The sequence below is a fragment of the Ostrea edulis genome, chromosome 2, assembly GCF_947568905.1.
Source record: "Ostrea edulis chromosome 2, xbOstEdul1.1, whole genome shotgun sequence".
NCBI lineage: Eukaryota > Metazoa > Mollusca > Bivalvia > Ostreida > Ostreidae > Ostrea > Ostrea edulis.
In genome coordinates this window covers 8,275,371-8,290,614 of record NC_079165.1, presented here as the reverse complement: position 1 = coordinate 8,290,614, position 15,244 = coordinate 8,275,371, and the positions used below count along the sequence as shown (strand labels likewise).

General features: G+C 35.8%; 1 protein-coding gene across 1 annotated transcript in view; it reads left to right on the top strand.

The window, feature by feature from the left end:
* LOC125682036 (uncharacterized) overlaps positions 1–15,244 on the top strand; it is a 97,077-nt gene that overhangs the window by 72,626 nt on the left and 9,207 nt on the right. The window contains exons 55-68 of the mRNA XM_056157522.1: positions 60–122; positions 523–1,089; positions 5,660–5,698; positions 5,900–6,466; positions 6,620–6,646; positions 6,742–7,371; positions 7,483–8,118; positions 8,259–8,888; positions 8,993–9,076; positions 9,555–9,741; positions 12,751–12,881; positions 13,023–13,271; positions 13,526–13,639; positions 13,945–14,502. Coding sequence (XP_056013497.1) covers positions 60–122; positions 523–1,089; positions 5,660–5,698; positions 5,900–6,466; positions 6,620–6,646; positions 6,742–7,371; positions 7,483–8,118; positions 8,259–8,888; positions 8,993–9,076; positions 9,555–9,741; positions 12,751–12,881; positions 13,023–13,271; positions 13,526–13,639; positions 13,945–14,502 — 4,482 coding nt within the window. The remainder of the gene's footprint in view (positions 1–59; positions 123–522; positions 1,090–5,659; positions 5,699–5,899; positions 6,467–6,619; positions 6,647–6,741; positions 7,372–7,482; positions 8,119–8,258; positions 8,889–8,992; positions 9,077–9,554; positions 9,742–12,750; positions 12,882–13,022; positions 13,272–13,525; positions 13,640–13,944; positions 14,503–15,244) is intronic.

Sequence of the window (15,244 nt, the reverse complement as noted above, 5' to 3'; positions counted from 1 at the left end):
TCCTGTTTATATAGACCATATATGTTCTGTTGTTTTATTGAAATTTTCGTGTATTTAAGTTGATGATCAAGTGGAACCCGAACGTCCAAGACCAAAACCTACCACAAAGCCCCCTATTGACAGTAAGTCTGTACATTATCAAGTTTCATAATCCAAGCTGAATTCTGGAACAATTTAGTTTGCCGATACAACCTATCATAGGGTCAAATGCTGTCTGAAATTTTTCATAGCGATTATTAGGCCGTTCTTGGCACACTGATCTTGACTACAGATATCTCCGTTTACCTGATCAAGATATAGGGATCACGGCGGGTGTGACCGGTCGACAAGGGATGCTTACTCCTCCTAGGCACCTGATCCTACCTCTGGTATATCCAGGGGTCTGTGTTCGCCCAACTCTCAATTTTGTATTGCTTATAGGAGTTATGAGACTGATTAATGTTCGTTATCTTTGCCTTTCATATATTGGAAATTCTTATATTCGTCATATACTTTAATGATAACTTATATATTGTATTGCAGGAGACTGTTTTCAGAGAGTGGATTTGGTGTTCGTATTGGACTCATCCACTAGTGTCGGAAATTTGAACTTTGATAAAATGTTAGAATTTGTAAAAAGCTTCCTACACTCTGCTAACATTGATGGGGGAGACGTCCGGGTGGGTGTTCTAACGTATAGTACCGGAGTTAGAATAGAGTTTAACTTAAATGACTATACGAGTAAAAGTGAACTTTTTAAAGCCGTCGACAATATTCCCTGGCGATATGGCAGTACAAACACAGCCGATGCACTACTTGAAATGCATGAAACCATGTTCACGAGAGGAAATGGAGACAGAAGAGGTGTACCTAATATCTGCATCATCATCACAGATGGAGTTTCTAACATTAACTTTGCGAGAACTCTACCCGAGGCTGAAAAGGCTCGCAAGAAAGGCATCCATATCTACGCCGTGGGTATCGCTTTGCAAGATTTGAAAGAAGTTAACGGAATAGCAAGTGAACCAGCCAGCGAGAATGTATTTTCTGTTAATACATTTGATGAGCTTGAGGGATTAGATGAAACAATATTTGAATCAACATGTTCAGGTATATAGAGATATTTCCCATTATATTTTCCCCTTCTTGACTATTATGCAAGAGATTGTTCAAGATATCATGTGGATTAACACCAGTTGACACCATATTTCATCTACATTTTGTATGAAAGCTCCAAAGGTCGTACACACGTAAATGAACTTGATATAATATACTCAGTGTTGTCGTAATAATGTTAAGGAAACGATTGTGTTTCTTTGAAGCGTTGTTATCTCGGCTATAAACTAGCCTTGTTAGCCGAGTTAATACTTACAGCTGCTTAAAATCATGTGTGTCCTATCAGTCGTAAAGAAAAACCATAGGGTGGGGCTTATCGATAAATTAGTGACCTTGCATTGCTGAAAGTAAACAACGGCTTTATAACGTTTAAAAACTTCTACAATTCATTGTAAATAGAATGATATTCAAATAGGAATTACGTAACGAAATATTTCATATGCCTGTACACTCTTTCCTTGGCTACTTTCCTGTAGCACTTGTTTGTAATCTAAATATATCAGACATTTATTGAGTAATTATTACCAATAACAGGGGAAATAATAGACGTTTATTTTCACGAAGAAAGTATTTAAGATGGCTTGGTTTTTCTTTGAATGTTTACCTTTTTACCTATTATTCTCATAAAAGAAAACGTTACGGAACAAATCAAAAAGTTGACGTAAGTGAATTGAGGAAATGCATCAGATGAAAGAAACTGAGGTGAAACAGGCGATTTGGTAAAATTGATCTAACGGTCTTATTTAATATCCCAGTAAAGCCATTCAATCACCGATTATAAAGTTTTCTTTTGGAAAATTCTGTGATTTGTGTAGTTATTCTGTGAATGTGAACAATGTACAATGTTGAATATACCACCAGTGATATTATTTATTCGCTTTTCTTCATTTTTTGCGAATTCAACACTCGCAGGTACGTATATTATTTACGATCAATTCTCCGTGGTGCGCGTTCTGTGTCGACGTGTATTTCAATCAACTAGTAATAACTTTCTGTACAATATTTGTGTTGTTTATTTGTTTATGCTTTGGTAGTAGATATAGAATGTTCCCTAACAATACTAATGCATCAACAATTAATTGATCATATTTCGCTTTCTTTAATATATATATATATATATATATATATATATATATATATATATATATATATTAGTTTCAAATTAAGGTGAAATAATGCAAATATTGTGACTCTGGGAAGCATTATTGATCATAAAACTACAATCAGCTTCACCGTCGTCCAAAAGTATTTGCAAAAATCCAAAATGATTGTTTACAATGCTTCATTGTTTTATATATGTATGTAAGCAATTGTTTGCATGGAGACTATCTTAATAATGGCACTAGCCTTTGGAAATGAAAGATACAATAAAACAAATAGATATATTGCACATGAAAATGACTCATTACATCATATATACATTTTATCAACAATCATTGTAAGGAATGTTTGAATTGTTAGAATTATACGAGTTGGATAATTTTAGGGATGCTGTAAGTAGATTTGGCAACTGTTTTCTTACTGTATCAAGTAAAGATAGGATGAACGAAGTAAATTCATAATTAACATAGCAATGAATTTATATTTCTATAATTGTTTTCACGATTGGTGTGATTAGGCTATGTAATTGAAAAGTCTGTGCAAATAGAAAACATTTTCGGCATTATTTTACGTTCCATGCGAGAATTTTTCACTCATATAGAGACGTCTGCAGCTGTAGGTGAAGTATCACATTGGTTAATCTGTACTTTCCATTGAGAACCACCTATGTTTAAACGTCTTTGATTGGATGCAACACCAAGATCGAGAATCCAATCCGGGACCTTTAAGTTGGGGAGTCACTGTTAGACACATTTTTAGAGATTTGTCGTGCAAGAGAAAATATCTTAATTACTAATACATTTAATAACTTTGTCTTTTAAAATATATATATAAACTGTTCTTCTGAATATATACATGCGCGGATCCAGGATTTTTTTCAGGGAGGGTTGAAGTTTGGCAAGAATAACCCCAGCTCTCTTAATGATAGAAAAGCGTAAAATGTTTAATTCAATACATAGCTCAAAATTCTAAATCATAGGGATGGGGCGGTGATCTTTAGGTGCATAAATTCAATTCATCAGTTCAAACTCACACATTTTTACCACCTATCATTAACTGTCAAAGATAAAGGGGACAACCCATCAATCAAACTATGCATGTAATATTTAACGGTCTATGCATGTAAAAATCACAAAAATAACGGAAAGGTATCTTGTCCAGAAGGAGAGATTCCTGATTGCCTGATTTAGCCAATTTGACTTTCAATATTGAAACAATTTGTGGTGATCCTACTTGATAAATGATGTACAATTTCTTTCTGGTCAACTTCTAATAATGAAAGGTGAAGATAACGAACAGTAATCAATCTCCTAAATCCCACAAGCAATACAAAATAGATAGTTGGGTAAACACGGACATCTGGACACACCAGAGGTGGGATCGGGTGCCTACCTGGGATGAGTAAGCATCCCCAGTACACCTAATGAACTACCTCTAAACTGTTCGACACTGTACCAAAGTCATGATTTTATGATAATTCAGTAGCATACAATACTGTCAGTCAAAGGTTCACGTCGTCTAGATGTTGTTGGCAAAATAGTAAAAGGCTCAAATGTTAATACAATGTACATCGAATATTCTGACCTATGGCTAAGCATCAATTATTATTTTGAAGTTATATTAATCATAGATCATGTAAATCATAAATGAAAGAAGGGTATCAAACAATCGTTCCAGAATACTTTCCATTGAGAACACTTTTTATATACATGTAATCAATTCATGATATTTAGTGATTTTTGGTTCTTTTTTCATTTCTCCATTAATCAATATGATGAAAACGTGAAGACAACGGACAGTGTTCAATCTTATAATTGCTATAAAGAATACAAACTTACGATTAAGACACACACGGGTCCTTGGACAGGTACCTAGGAGGAGTAACCATCCCTAACCGTGGGTCCTATATATAGATTAGGTAAACAGAGTAATAAGTAGTCAAAATCAATAGCAACCTAACACTGATATGAAACACGATAGACAGCATTCGCCCTAATTAAAGGTTGTACTTGTAAATTCGATATATAATTTGCATATTCCATGGGAAGTCGGACCTCAACCCCACTCCTCCAAATCCGCGATTATTCTAAAAAAAAATAGTTATCTCACTTTTAGTAAATTTCACTAGTTTAGTATTCAAACTTCAGAATATTCAGTTCTTGTAGTTCGGGTAAACAATATGAGTGTCGCATTGTGAAATACGTCTATCCGGCGTCGTCACCGGAAGGCCGGAGTTTGATTAATGATCCCAGCTCCGCAACAAACCTACTTCTAGTGTGTCCAGGGGTCCGTGTTTGCCAAACTATCTATTTTGTTTTGCTTATGGGATTTATGAGATTGATCACTGTTCGTTATCTTCACCTTTTACCTAAACGTTTGACATAGGTAGTGACTTTTCTTATGCCATGAGCCCGGCATTATATGTTAAATTCCCGGGTTTTTTAAAAACCACTTTTAAAACGGAGGTAACGGTGGACGTTGGCATGAAAAAGAACACTTACTACTACGACCATGAACGCCATGCATAGATGTAGGTCAAAATTTATGGCAATTCACCTAAAGCTAGCAGTGGCGGATTAAGAGGGCCCCCTTTTGCCACAAATTTAGAAATAATGTGAGTAAACTCCAGATTTGGCACCCAGATAGCTGAGCATTTAGGCTAATACGTGTGCCCCTTTATTTTGGATATTATGGTTCGACAGGGAATGATTACCTGGTCCCATCTCTGGTATACCCAGAGGTCCGTGTTTGTCCAACTCTATATTTTGTATTCCTTTTGGGAGTTACGAAATTGATCACTGTTCGTTATCTTCACCTTTTCAGTTTATATATTAAAAAAACTACGTTAGCTATAGCGCTGGTAAAAAGAAAATTACCCTGTTGTAGTTCGTGATATCGTATGTTTCTTATTTTGCGAATACTTTTAGCATAACGGTGTATGCTAGTATTATGTCATCAGTTAAATGAATCCATTAATCATAACCTTTATTGTACCATACATTAACACAAAGGTAACGCCATAGGAGAATATCGGAGCACCCGTCAGTCCTTGAAGCCCTAAAACCGTTACGTTCATTTATGATGGGACTCTCTGCTTTGCTAAGTCTTTATTTTCCATTTGATCTTTCTTTTCTTGTTTGTGGGTGTATTACTAACGAAATCAAACTGTCATATAGTATAACACAACTTTCCAAAGTAGATGGGTTTAGAAAATATGCTAGTATATGTTTGTTTTATAGTCTTGTTAACGTATTTTCAAAATAAGCCGTTGAGAATGTGTGTTCGCCGATATGTAAGTACAAACTTTTCTTTCATTTTTTATTACTAATGTGTTTTGTGTAGCCATTTGTTTCTTATTTTCATCATGTTTCATGTATAAACTTCATTAATAGGTATGAGTTTTTGGTATCGCCATGTGTACATAACTTTGAATATTTTTTACATAATTTTAAAATCATTACAGTTACTACGATCAAAACAATACCTACCACAACTCCAACGCGTGAGTACTACCACTGTTCCATTTAAATCTGATCATATTAGGAGGAATATTTGATATTATCTAAATATCTATCCTCAAACAAAAATTTAACGTCTTTGACATTCAAGCTAAACACAATATTCTAATCATTTTTTCAAACGGATATTCCATTGCACTCACTAAATATTTTATTTCAAACACCAGCTCCATTTCCTTTTGCAGCTTGTGGCTTTGAGCGGGTGGATTTAGTTATAATTCTGGATTCCTCCACAAGCGTCGGTCAAGACAACTTCCGAAAAATGCTGGAATTTTGTAAGGATTTCCTTAAGAATTCTGATATTGACTCCGGGGGTGTTCGAGTTGGAATTCTCAGTTATAGCACCGACGTACACGATCACTTCTATCTGAATGCCTACCAAAATTCCACAAACATGTTTATTGCTATTGAAAATATTCCCTGGGTGTTTGGAAGCACTAATACTGCTGATGCATTAAGGGATATGCGAACAAAATACTTCTCATTCGCAAACGGGGACAGACCGGATGCACGAAACATTGCTCTTATTCTTACTGACGGTGTATCCAATATCAATGCAAACAGGCTGACTGATGAGGCTGAAAGAGCCAGAGATGAGGGTATTCATATTTATGCAGTAGGAATTGGACTGAGTGATGATACTGAATTAAATCAAATAGCATCTATCCCTGCCTCTGAAAACACCTTTTCTGTAAAGGATTTTGATGAATTGAAGAACTTAGATGAGCAGATCTTTAGGTCTTTGTGTCCAGGTTAGTCTGAAAATGACGATATCAAAGTATTGTAAATTAACTGAATATACCTTCAACGATTAAAAGTGTTATTGGAATTATTAATATATGTACTAATAGTATCATTAAACAAATTTATTCCTATCTAATGTATGAAATTAAACTATTTTCTAGCGTCAACACCAAAACTAACCCGACCACGTAAGTGAAATATTTCAAGCAAACCATCCATCCAGTATTTCGATATCTATTTCATTCTTAAGCTGTCATAAAACATATGTATCTTTCTCTCTTAGCCACAACAATAAGAACCACTATAGCCTCAACCACAACAACAACCACAACAACTACGATCCCAACAACAACCGAAAGAACGACCGGATATGACGTCATTCTGGTGCTCGATTCTTCTGTTGATCGTCGTACCTTCGATTATATGAAAAAATATGCCAACAAACTAGTAGACAAATTGAGCGTTGACAACGAAGAATACAGAGTTGGAGTTATGAGGTACAGTACCAACCCCGACGTGCAGATCAACCTCGACAGATATAATGATAAAGCTTCTATCATGAATCGAATCAGTAATATTTACTATCGGAGTGGTCGCACAAACACTGACAGAGCACTAGACGCTGTACGACAGAGGATGTTTACGAGAAGAAATGGTGACCGGGATTTTGCTAGAAATCTGATAGTCCATATTACAGGGAACGATAGAAGTAATGATATCTACGATACGTGGGCAGCAGCCGAGCGCACAGAGAAGGATCGCATTAATATCTACACGGTTGGAATTGACCTGCAAGACTTGACAGAAATAGACGAATTGTCTTCCCATCCATTGTACACATATAGAACGTTGATAAACACTTCAATGAGTCAACCACAAGTGGATGACTCGCTTGTTAATCTCGTCAGAACAAGTAAGTGGTAATATGTGTTCTTTTAATATTTCGAGTTTGTAAAGATTTTTTTCTTTGCAACAAATTTCGTATGAAATTGTGGTATTGATTAACACTCCTGCTGAATTTCAGTTGATGCAGACATTGATCCCTGGAGACCGAGACCGAAACCAACAACGACCACTTCAACTACTACTACCACAACTACACCACGGAACACCGGAAAAGACCTAATCTTTATGCTGGATTCTTCTGTTTCACCTGAAATATTCAAGTGGATGAAATCTTACGTCTCCAATATGGTTCAGAACTTGGATATAGATAATGAAGAATATAGAGTGGGTCTAATGAAATTCGGTACCAATCCTAGTCTAGAGGCTCATCTCAAACGGTACAATGAGAAAGACAAGGTTCTAAGAGCGGTAGAAAGAATTGGATATACTCCAGGAAGAACAAATACAGATAGAGCTATCAATTATGTTCGCCAAAATATGTTTCTGCCTTACAGGGGAGATCGAAACTTTGCTAGAAACATTGTTGTATTACTAACATCAAATGACAAAAGCGCTAATATGTATCGTACTTGGGATGCAGCGGAGAAAGCGGAGAGGTTAGGGATCAATTTCTTCACCGTCGGAATCAACTTGAATGATACGACAGAAATTGACGAATTGTCAACGCACCCCTTATCAACTTACAGACACCTTGTTAACACAAATATGAACGAACGTGAGGTGAATGATAATGTAAACAGAGTGTTAGGATTGGGTAAGTTTATTTCTTCCTCAAAAGTTCAAACGATCTGTGCCAATCATTGTTCCCAAATATTTTCTATTATCAAAATGTGATATCTGTGTATGTTCCAGGTACATGCGGTTCATGTTTGATTTGATTTGATCTGTTTGTAGTGAATGAGGATATCGAACCACCACGGCCACGACCAAAACCGACTACCCCTCCACCAGTCACCACTCAAGCACCACCGGAGAAAGGGCATGATATAGTTGTAATTATGGATTCCACTGTTAAACCTGAGCAGTTCCGATCGTTCCGAAAATTTGTCAAAACTCTGGCTGAAAACGTGAACATTGATAGCGGCGAAGTCCGTATGGGTGTAATGAGTTACAGCACCCGACCACGAATTCAATGGCAATTGAAAGATTATGATAAGAAAGATAAAATTATTCGAGCAGTGGATAGAATTGTTTATAATACTGGAGAAAGGAACACTGCTCAAGCGATTAATGATGCCAATAAATATATGTTTACCCGGAGGAACGGAGACCGTAATTTCGCAAGAAATTTCATAATTCTTCTAACAGGAGAAAAAGAGAGCACTGATAGATACGATGCGTATGAAGCAGCATATCAGGCGGAAAGAGACGGCATCAATCTATTTACAATTGGGTATTATTTGGATGATACCACAGAGGTCAACGAAATCGCCACACATCCACTAAGAACATATCGGCATCTGGTAGATCGGGAGAGTGATCTTTTAGAACTTCCTGGAGTGTTACAGTATGCCCTGAATGACAGTAAGATTTCTGTTCTCTAGTTGTGTCAATGCATAAATTGGATTTATTGGCCAACGTTTGTTCATTTTTACTATATATCAAACATTGTTTTCTTGATTATTTAGTGGGAGAGGTTCCTGAACGCGCTCGTCTGCGCCCACAAAGACCTACTACCAGACCCCCGCCTACAACTACGAGGAAACCAGGAGGTAAGGAAATTTTACATTATCTTCTGGATAGTTTCCCTGTATTCAAAGGTACTACATTGTATATTCTCCTGTACTATTCCTTCTTGCACCTTCAGTCAGGTCAGACTCGTACACAAATTTTAAACATCGCATCTATGTTTGATATTTTCGTAAGGATGTTTGCATATTTAGCTACATTGTTTACGAGAAGATTTTGACTTACTCCATGCCTTGTTATGTATATACTGCCAAACATTGGTCCAGGGAGTCATGACTGAAACTCCATGTGTTTTGTAAGAAAATCTAATCATTTAGATATATATATATATATATATATATATATATATATATATATATATATAAGTAGGTCAAAATCATTTATTATAATTATAGGATTAACTGTCTGCAAGTCACACTTAACCTCGTGTTTCTTGGAACGATCTAGCTATGAAAATATTTTGTAAAATGTAGAATTCACCTGTCACATGTTTACTTGCAGTGTGCAAAGGACTGGGAGACATCGTGTTTATACTGGATACTTCTGGTAGTGTTGGCAGAGACGGATTCTATAAAGTCTTGAACTTTACTTATCATATCATTTCTGAACTCGATATTGACAGTGGTAACTTCCGGGTAGCTGTCATAACCTTCAGCGACCATCCAAGTTTGGAGTTTGATTTATCAGAGTAAGCTCATTACATCATACATAAATCTCTATTGGAGTAAGCTCATTGCATCATACATAAATCTCTATTGGAGTAAGCTCATTACATCATACATAAATCTCTATTGGAGTAAGCTCATTACATCATACATGAATTTGTAAATAACCTTACTAAACTTCAATTTCTAGTAATGAGAAAATGTTAATGTACAAAAATATACAATTAGTTAATATATGCATCATCTATCTGGTTTTTTGTTTTTTTTAACAAAACAATTTCAATGTTTGCAGTACATTTAAGTGAACTTGAGTAATACAAAGTGCAAGCAAAGATTACCAAAATACGGAAACGTTGCTTGATTTGTCATGAAACAAAATCGATGAATGTACAATAAAATGACATATTTTTACTTTGAAGCTAACAGATATGTGTATAAATGAATACGTTGAACATAATGAATATTTATACTTTTATCAACCAGAACTTTCATTTTCATTTGTGTGCCCTTGAGCTTCGTCATGCGATTACTAATTATTGTAATACTAATTTCGCTGTACATAGTAAAATGACGTCACTACCGAAATTATGACGTATTCTAATAGGAGCCGAGGAGCAGATCGAATGGTCTACTCAATTTACAAATGCAAGTTAGATCACAGAAGATCGTACAAATGCAAATATATTCGGTATAAAATCAATAATTTGTTGCCATTTATTTGCGCTATTATTATGTCTAAGAAAATCATATTTCAAGATCATACACTTATCTGTTTCTTAAACGTTATTTCACACAAACAGAAAATGTATATGGTTAATCAAAAATTGCCGCTGGTTTGTTGAATCCAGAAATATAAAAAAAAAAAACTATAAACAAGAATATGCCGAATTGAACACTTTACTTTCGACGTAAAGAATAAACTACATTGGTGTCTGTCTGATAATGCTGTCAGACGTGTTTCATACCGATTGTTAGGCCGTTTTTGGCACTCTTGATTTTGACTACGGATAACTCCGTTTACCTGATCAATATATAGGGCTCATGGCAGATGCGACCAGTCGACAGGGCATGCTTACTCCTCCTAGGTACCTGATCCCACCTCTGGTATATCCAGGGTCCGTGTTTGCCCAACTCTCTATTTTGTATTGGTTATAGGAGTTATGGAATTGATCAATGTTCGTTATCTTCACCTTTCATTGATTAGTATTACAGTATGTAAATAATGTAATGCAGCTATATCACTTTTCCTATCAAGAATAGTACTTGAAGCTGACATCACCTTTTACACAGGGTGTACCACTGTAATACTGGTCCACTTAATACATTTTGATAGGCACTGTCACGTAATGAAAAGGTGAAGATAACGAATAATGACATGGTATTTGATATTTTGACGACGTTTTATCATTTTATCTATTAGGTCAAGCATATGTTCATTTTCATTCATATGTTGATTCGATATATCTAAGTCAACTCGAAATAAAAGACACCGCAGTTTTCCGTATTTGCATCATATTTGGATATTTTATTATATATAGATGTTAACAGCAAATTGAAAACTCAACTTTATGACAAATTGGATGAATTCAGCTTCTCGATCGTCAGCTTCCTATATTTATGTACCGATAATCCATTATCATTGCATTTAGTGAATATGTCCCTCGACTGATTCGATACACGGGAACATGTTCTGTGTATGATCAATTTTTAATCGAGGCAAGCTACTGACAATTAAGTTGAACCTACAGGGGCTTCATCAGTCTTGGTCGAAGTCGACATTTCGCAAGTTTCATAGTTATGATAATGATCTTATTTGCAAATACAACCTGTCTTTAGATCGAATGTTGTCTGAAGTGTTTCATACCAATTGTTAAAGGGACTGGTTCACGATTTTTGATAAAAATATTTTTCATTTTTGATGGAAAACATTAAAAATATAACTAATTTTATATTGACAGCCAAACTTTTTACCTTCTGAATGCAAAAATAAAAGCAATATCTTAGCCTTAAATCTGTGTTATGTAAACAAAGACTCGAGTCTTTTAATGTACACAAACAAATCAGTGAAATATTAATTTTGTAATATAAAACATCTTAATTTTACATAGTCACAAATTTTAACTTTTAGGTGACACATTTTACCCAAAGAATGCTTGAAATGTGAAAAATATAATAAACTTGGATCTATTTCCATTTCTTTTGAAAATTTCGTAAACAATAACATACCCAAATCTTTGTTTACAAAACAAATAATAAACTCTCTAAAATGAGCTTCTGTGATAATGTATAACCTTAATTTTTATGTAAAATCTTTTAAACACATTAGACAGTAGTTTTTGATCATTAAAAGTGAAAAACAAAATTTTGGGGAAAATCGTGAATCAGTCCCTTTAAGCCGTTCTTTGCATACTGATATTGACTACGGATTACTCCGTCTACTTGACCAAGATAGATGGATCCATGGCAGGTGTGACCGGTCAACAGGGGGTGTTTATTGTGGTTACATGTGACAACGGCGTAACTCGTGAACTATACAAATGTGAACCAGAATTGCTCTTTACAAAAGTGAATACTGCAAATACATGGTAAAGCATTGTATAATATTCAATCTGTAGATATTTTCTTCGAGATCACTTGATTTACTGTGCAAACACATGGATTATTACTAGTAGAAAAACCGGTCGCGAATCATTTGCTTTGCGGTCGGGAGGTCGTAAATTCAAGCCCCGTTGACACCATGCTCGCATCAAACCTAAGACGTAAACATTGCTAGTTATTGCTCCCCCGCAAAACACTCGTCATTAAGAAGTGAGAATTGCAGGTCTTTGGGATACGACCTTAACAACGGAGTTCCCGTTTTGCGACAGGCGTTTGTACGTAAAAGAACTCTCAATGTTAAGGCCCTGAGCATAGGTCTAAATTTGTGCAACTTCACATACAGCTGGTGACGTCTCAATCACAGTAAAATATTCTCAAATAGACGTAAAACAAAAAACTAATGAGAAAAATGCTTAGTATATATTGCCTTTCAGATATACTACAAGAGCAGATGTGGAAAAAGCCCTTAAAACACTGAATTACGTTTATGGATCTACCCATACTGCCTCAGCTCTTCGTTTAGCTAGAGAACGAGTTTTTACTTCATCAGCAGGGGACCGAATAGGCAAGACTCTGACTCTCTCTCTCTCTCTCTCTCTCTCTCTCTCTCTCTCTCTCTCTCTCTCTGAGATATAATTGTAATAATCTTTTGGTTAAGTTTACCATTTGTTTTTCTTTTGTAATGTATCATTCTAATCGCTTTCAGATGTGCCCAACGTTGTAATCACTATTACCGATGGCGAGTCCAATATTCATCCCGAGAACACAATTCCAGAAGCTCTACTATTGAAGAGAACTGGGGCTACCTTGTTAACAGTTGCAGTTGGGTACACACATCGTGAAGAGGAACTCAGAGGTCTCACGACGCCTCCCGTCAAACAAAACCTTGTTCGTGTAGAAAACTTTGACGCCCTTCATAATTTCAGTTCTACATTAGTCAGTCCACTCTGCAATGGTTAGTGGGTGATTGCTTTAGTATTCTAGGTAGACTAGTTGATACCCAGGTTGCACATCTGTTACATTGCACAGAAAGTAACAGTATTGATTTAGCAATATCACGGAATGTATACCATTCACTGAGAAATTAAATTTCTGTTAAATGTATGAAAGTAAAACTGTTCATCTCATACCATATGACCACTGTAAGATAGCTGTGCTATTGTATGTGATGTGATGTTGAACTACTTAAGTCATTTTGATTATTTTCAGACGCAAATAAGTGTGCTTCGAAACCCTGTCAAAACGGTGCTTATTGTATTGACGGTATTGGGTCATACCAATGTGTTTGTACAAATGGATTCCATGGGAAAAACTGTGATAAAAGTAAGGACTTAAATAAAATATGTGTGTAGAATGTAAGATTAAAACTTCTGATCGGATCACATTAGTGAAGGTATCAAGAAGACAGGAATAGATTTGCCCGTGTTTTTAAAACGCCACTACACGAGCTATCTTCAAATACAGAAAATGCTTTGTCGAAGTATTGTATTCATAACAGAATTATATCTTGCGTAACATATGTCACACTCTATTCATATACTGTTTTCGTCTGCTTTTAATTTGCTTTGCAAAATAATTTCAGGGTCAGTTTATAACGGTATATTTCATTCTACGTTTTTCCTTTCAAGAATGTGGTAATCCAGCCGATGTGGTGTTTGTCATGGACTCTTCAGATGGCATTGGAGAACACACATTCAGACGTATTAAAGGATATGTCGATTACCTCGTTCGTGAAATGAATATTGAAGAATGCGACATCAGAGTAGGTGCCATGAAATACAGCTCAGCACCCATGGTACAATTTGGCATTGGCCAATATAGTGATACTAATACTATTACAAGAATGGTTGACCACATTGGCTACACAAGAGGAAAAGCAAATATGGCGGGTGCTTTTAGAAGCCTGCGCACAAACATGTTCAATGGTAATGGAGACAGGCCAAACGTGAAGAATATTGCTTACCTTTTAACGGATGGGTCGGTAGAAGTCAATGAAGACACAACAATGCAAGAAGCAGAACTGGCTATCGGGTCTGACATTCAGATTATTCCTATAGCTGTGCAAATGCGAAGGCGAGATGAAGTGGAAAGTATTGCGCTATCACAAGGCCTGAAAACGATGGAAATTGATGATGATACCATGTTGTACGCCATGCGTGATGAGGTTTTGGATCCAATATACGATAGTAAGAGTTTTAGATCAACTAAGTCAATCACGAGACCTTATTCCTACACGTGTCGTCCACGTACGTCAGTCGTCAATTTTTCTACCTTCTAACCCCTTCTGGGAACTACTGGAACATGTCACAAAAATTATTGTGTAGGATTGTATTTTGTAGGGAAACGAATAATGTATATTTCTATGCTCAGTGTCACCTATGCGTCTTAAAGGCTGAGACGAACGCTTAGAAAATCCTGCAATTTAAACTTCTATATCCCCTCTCCCAATGAGTAGTACATTGTTACATCAGCATAAATTTGTCTACAAAAGCTGTGAAATTCATGACTTCAGGGTCGGAATACAGGCAAAGATTGGGATAAAAAGGCTGTGCATACAAAAAATATTTCATCTTTAAAAATATTTTCTCTTGAGTACATAGCAGACAAACTGGGTGTATAGCTACGATTTAAAACTCGTGGTCTTGGGTTCAGGGGTACAGGACCTAAGACTAAATAGGTCATGTAGAGAAAATGTATTTCATCTTCTAATGATATACCTCTTTATATCTACAAAAATGTGAAATACGTGACCACTTGCTTATCAAATCTTTGAATATCTTCCCCATTTCTTTTTAAATATAGAAGGCAATTTGGGTGCATTGTTATAGGCCTACAGAAAAAGTTTGAATGTGATATAGTAATTACCGTATATGTCTGTCCGTCTACTTTCTATTCCTTCATTCTGTGCCTGGGTCATAGCTTCTAATG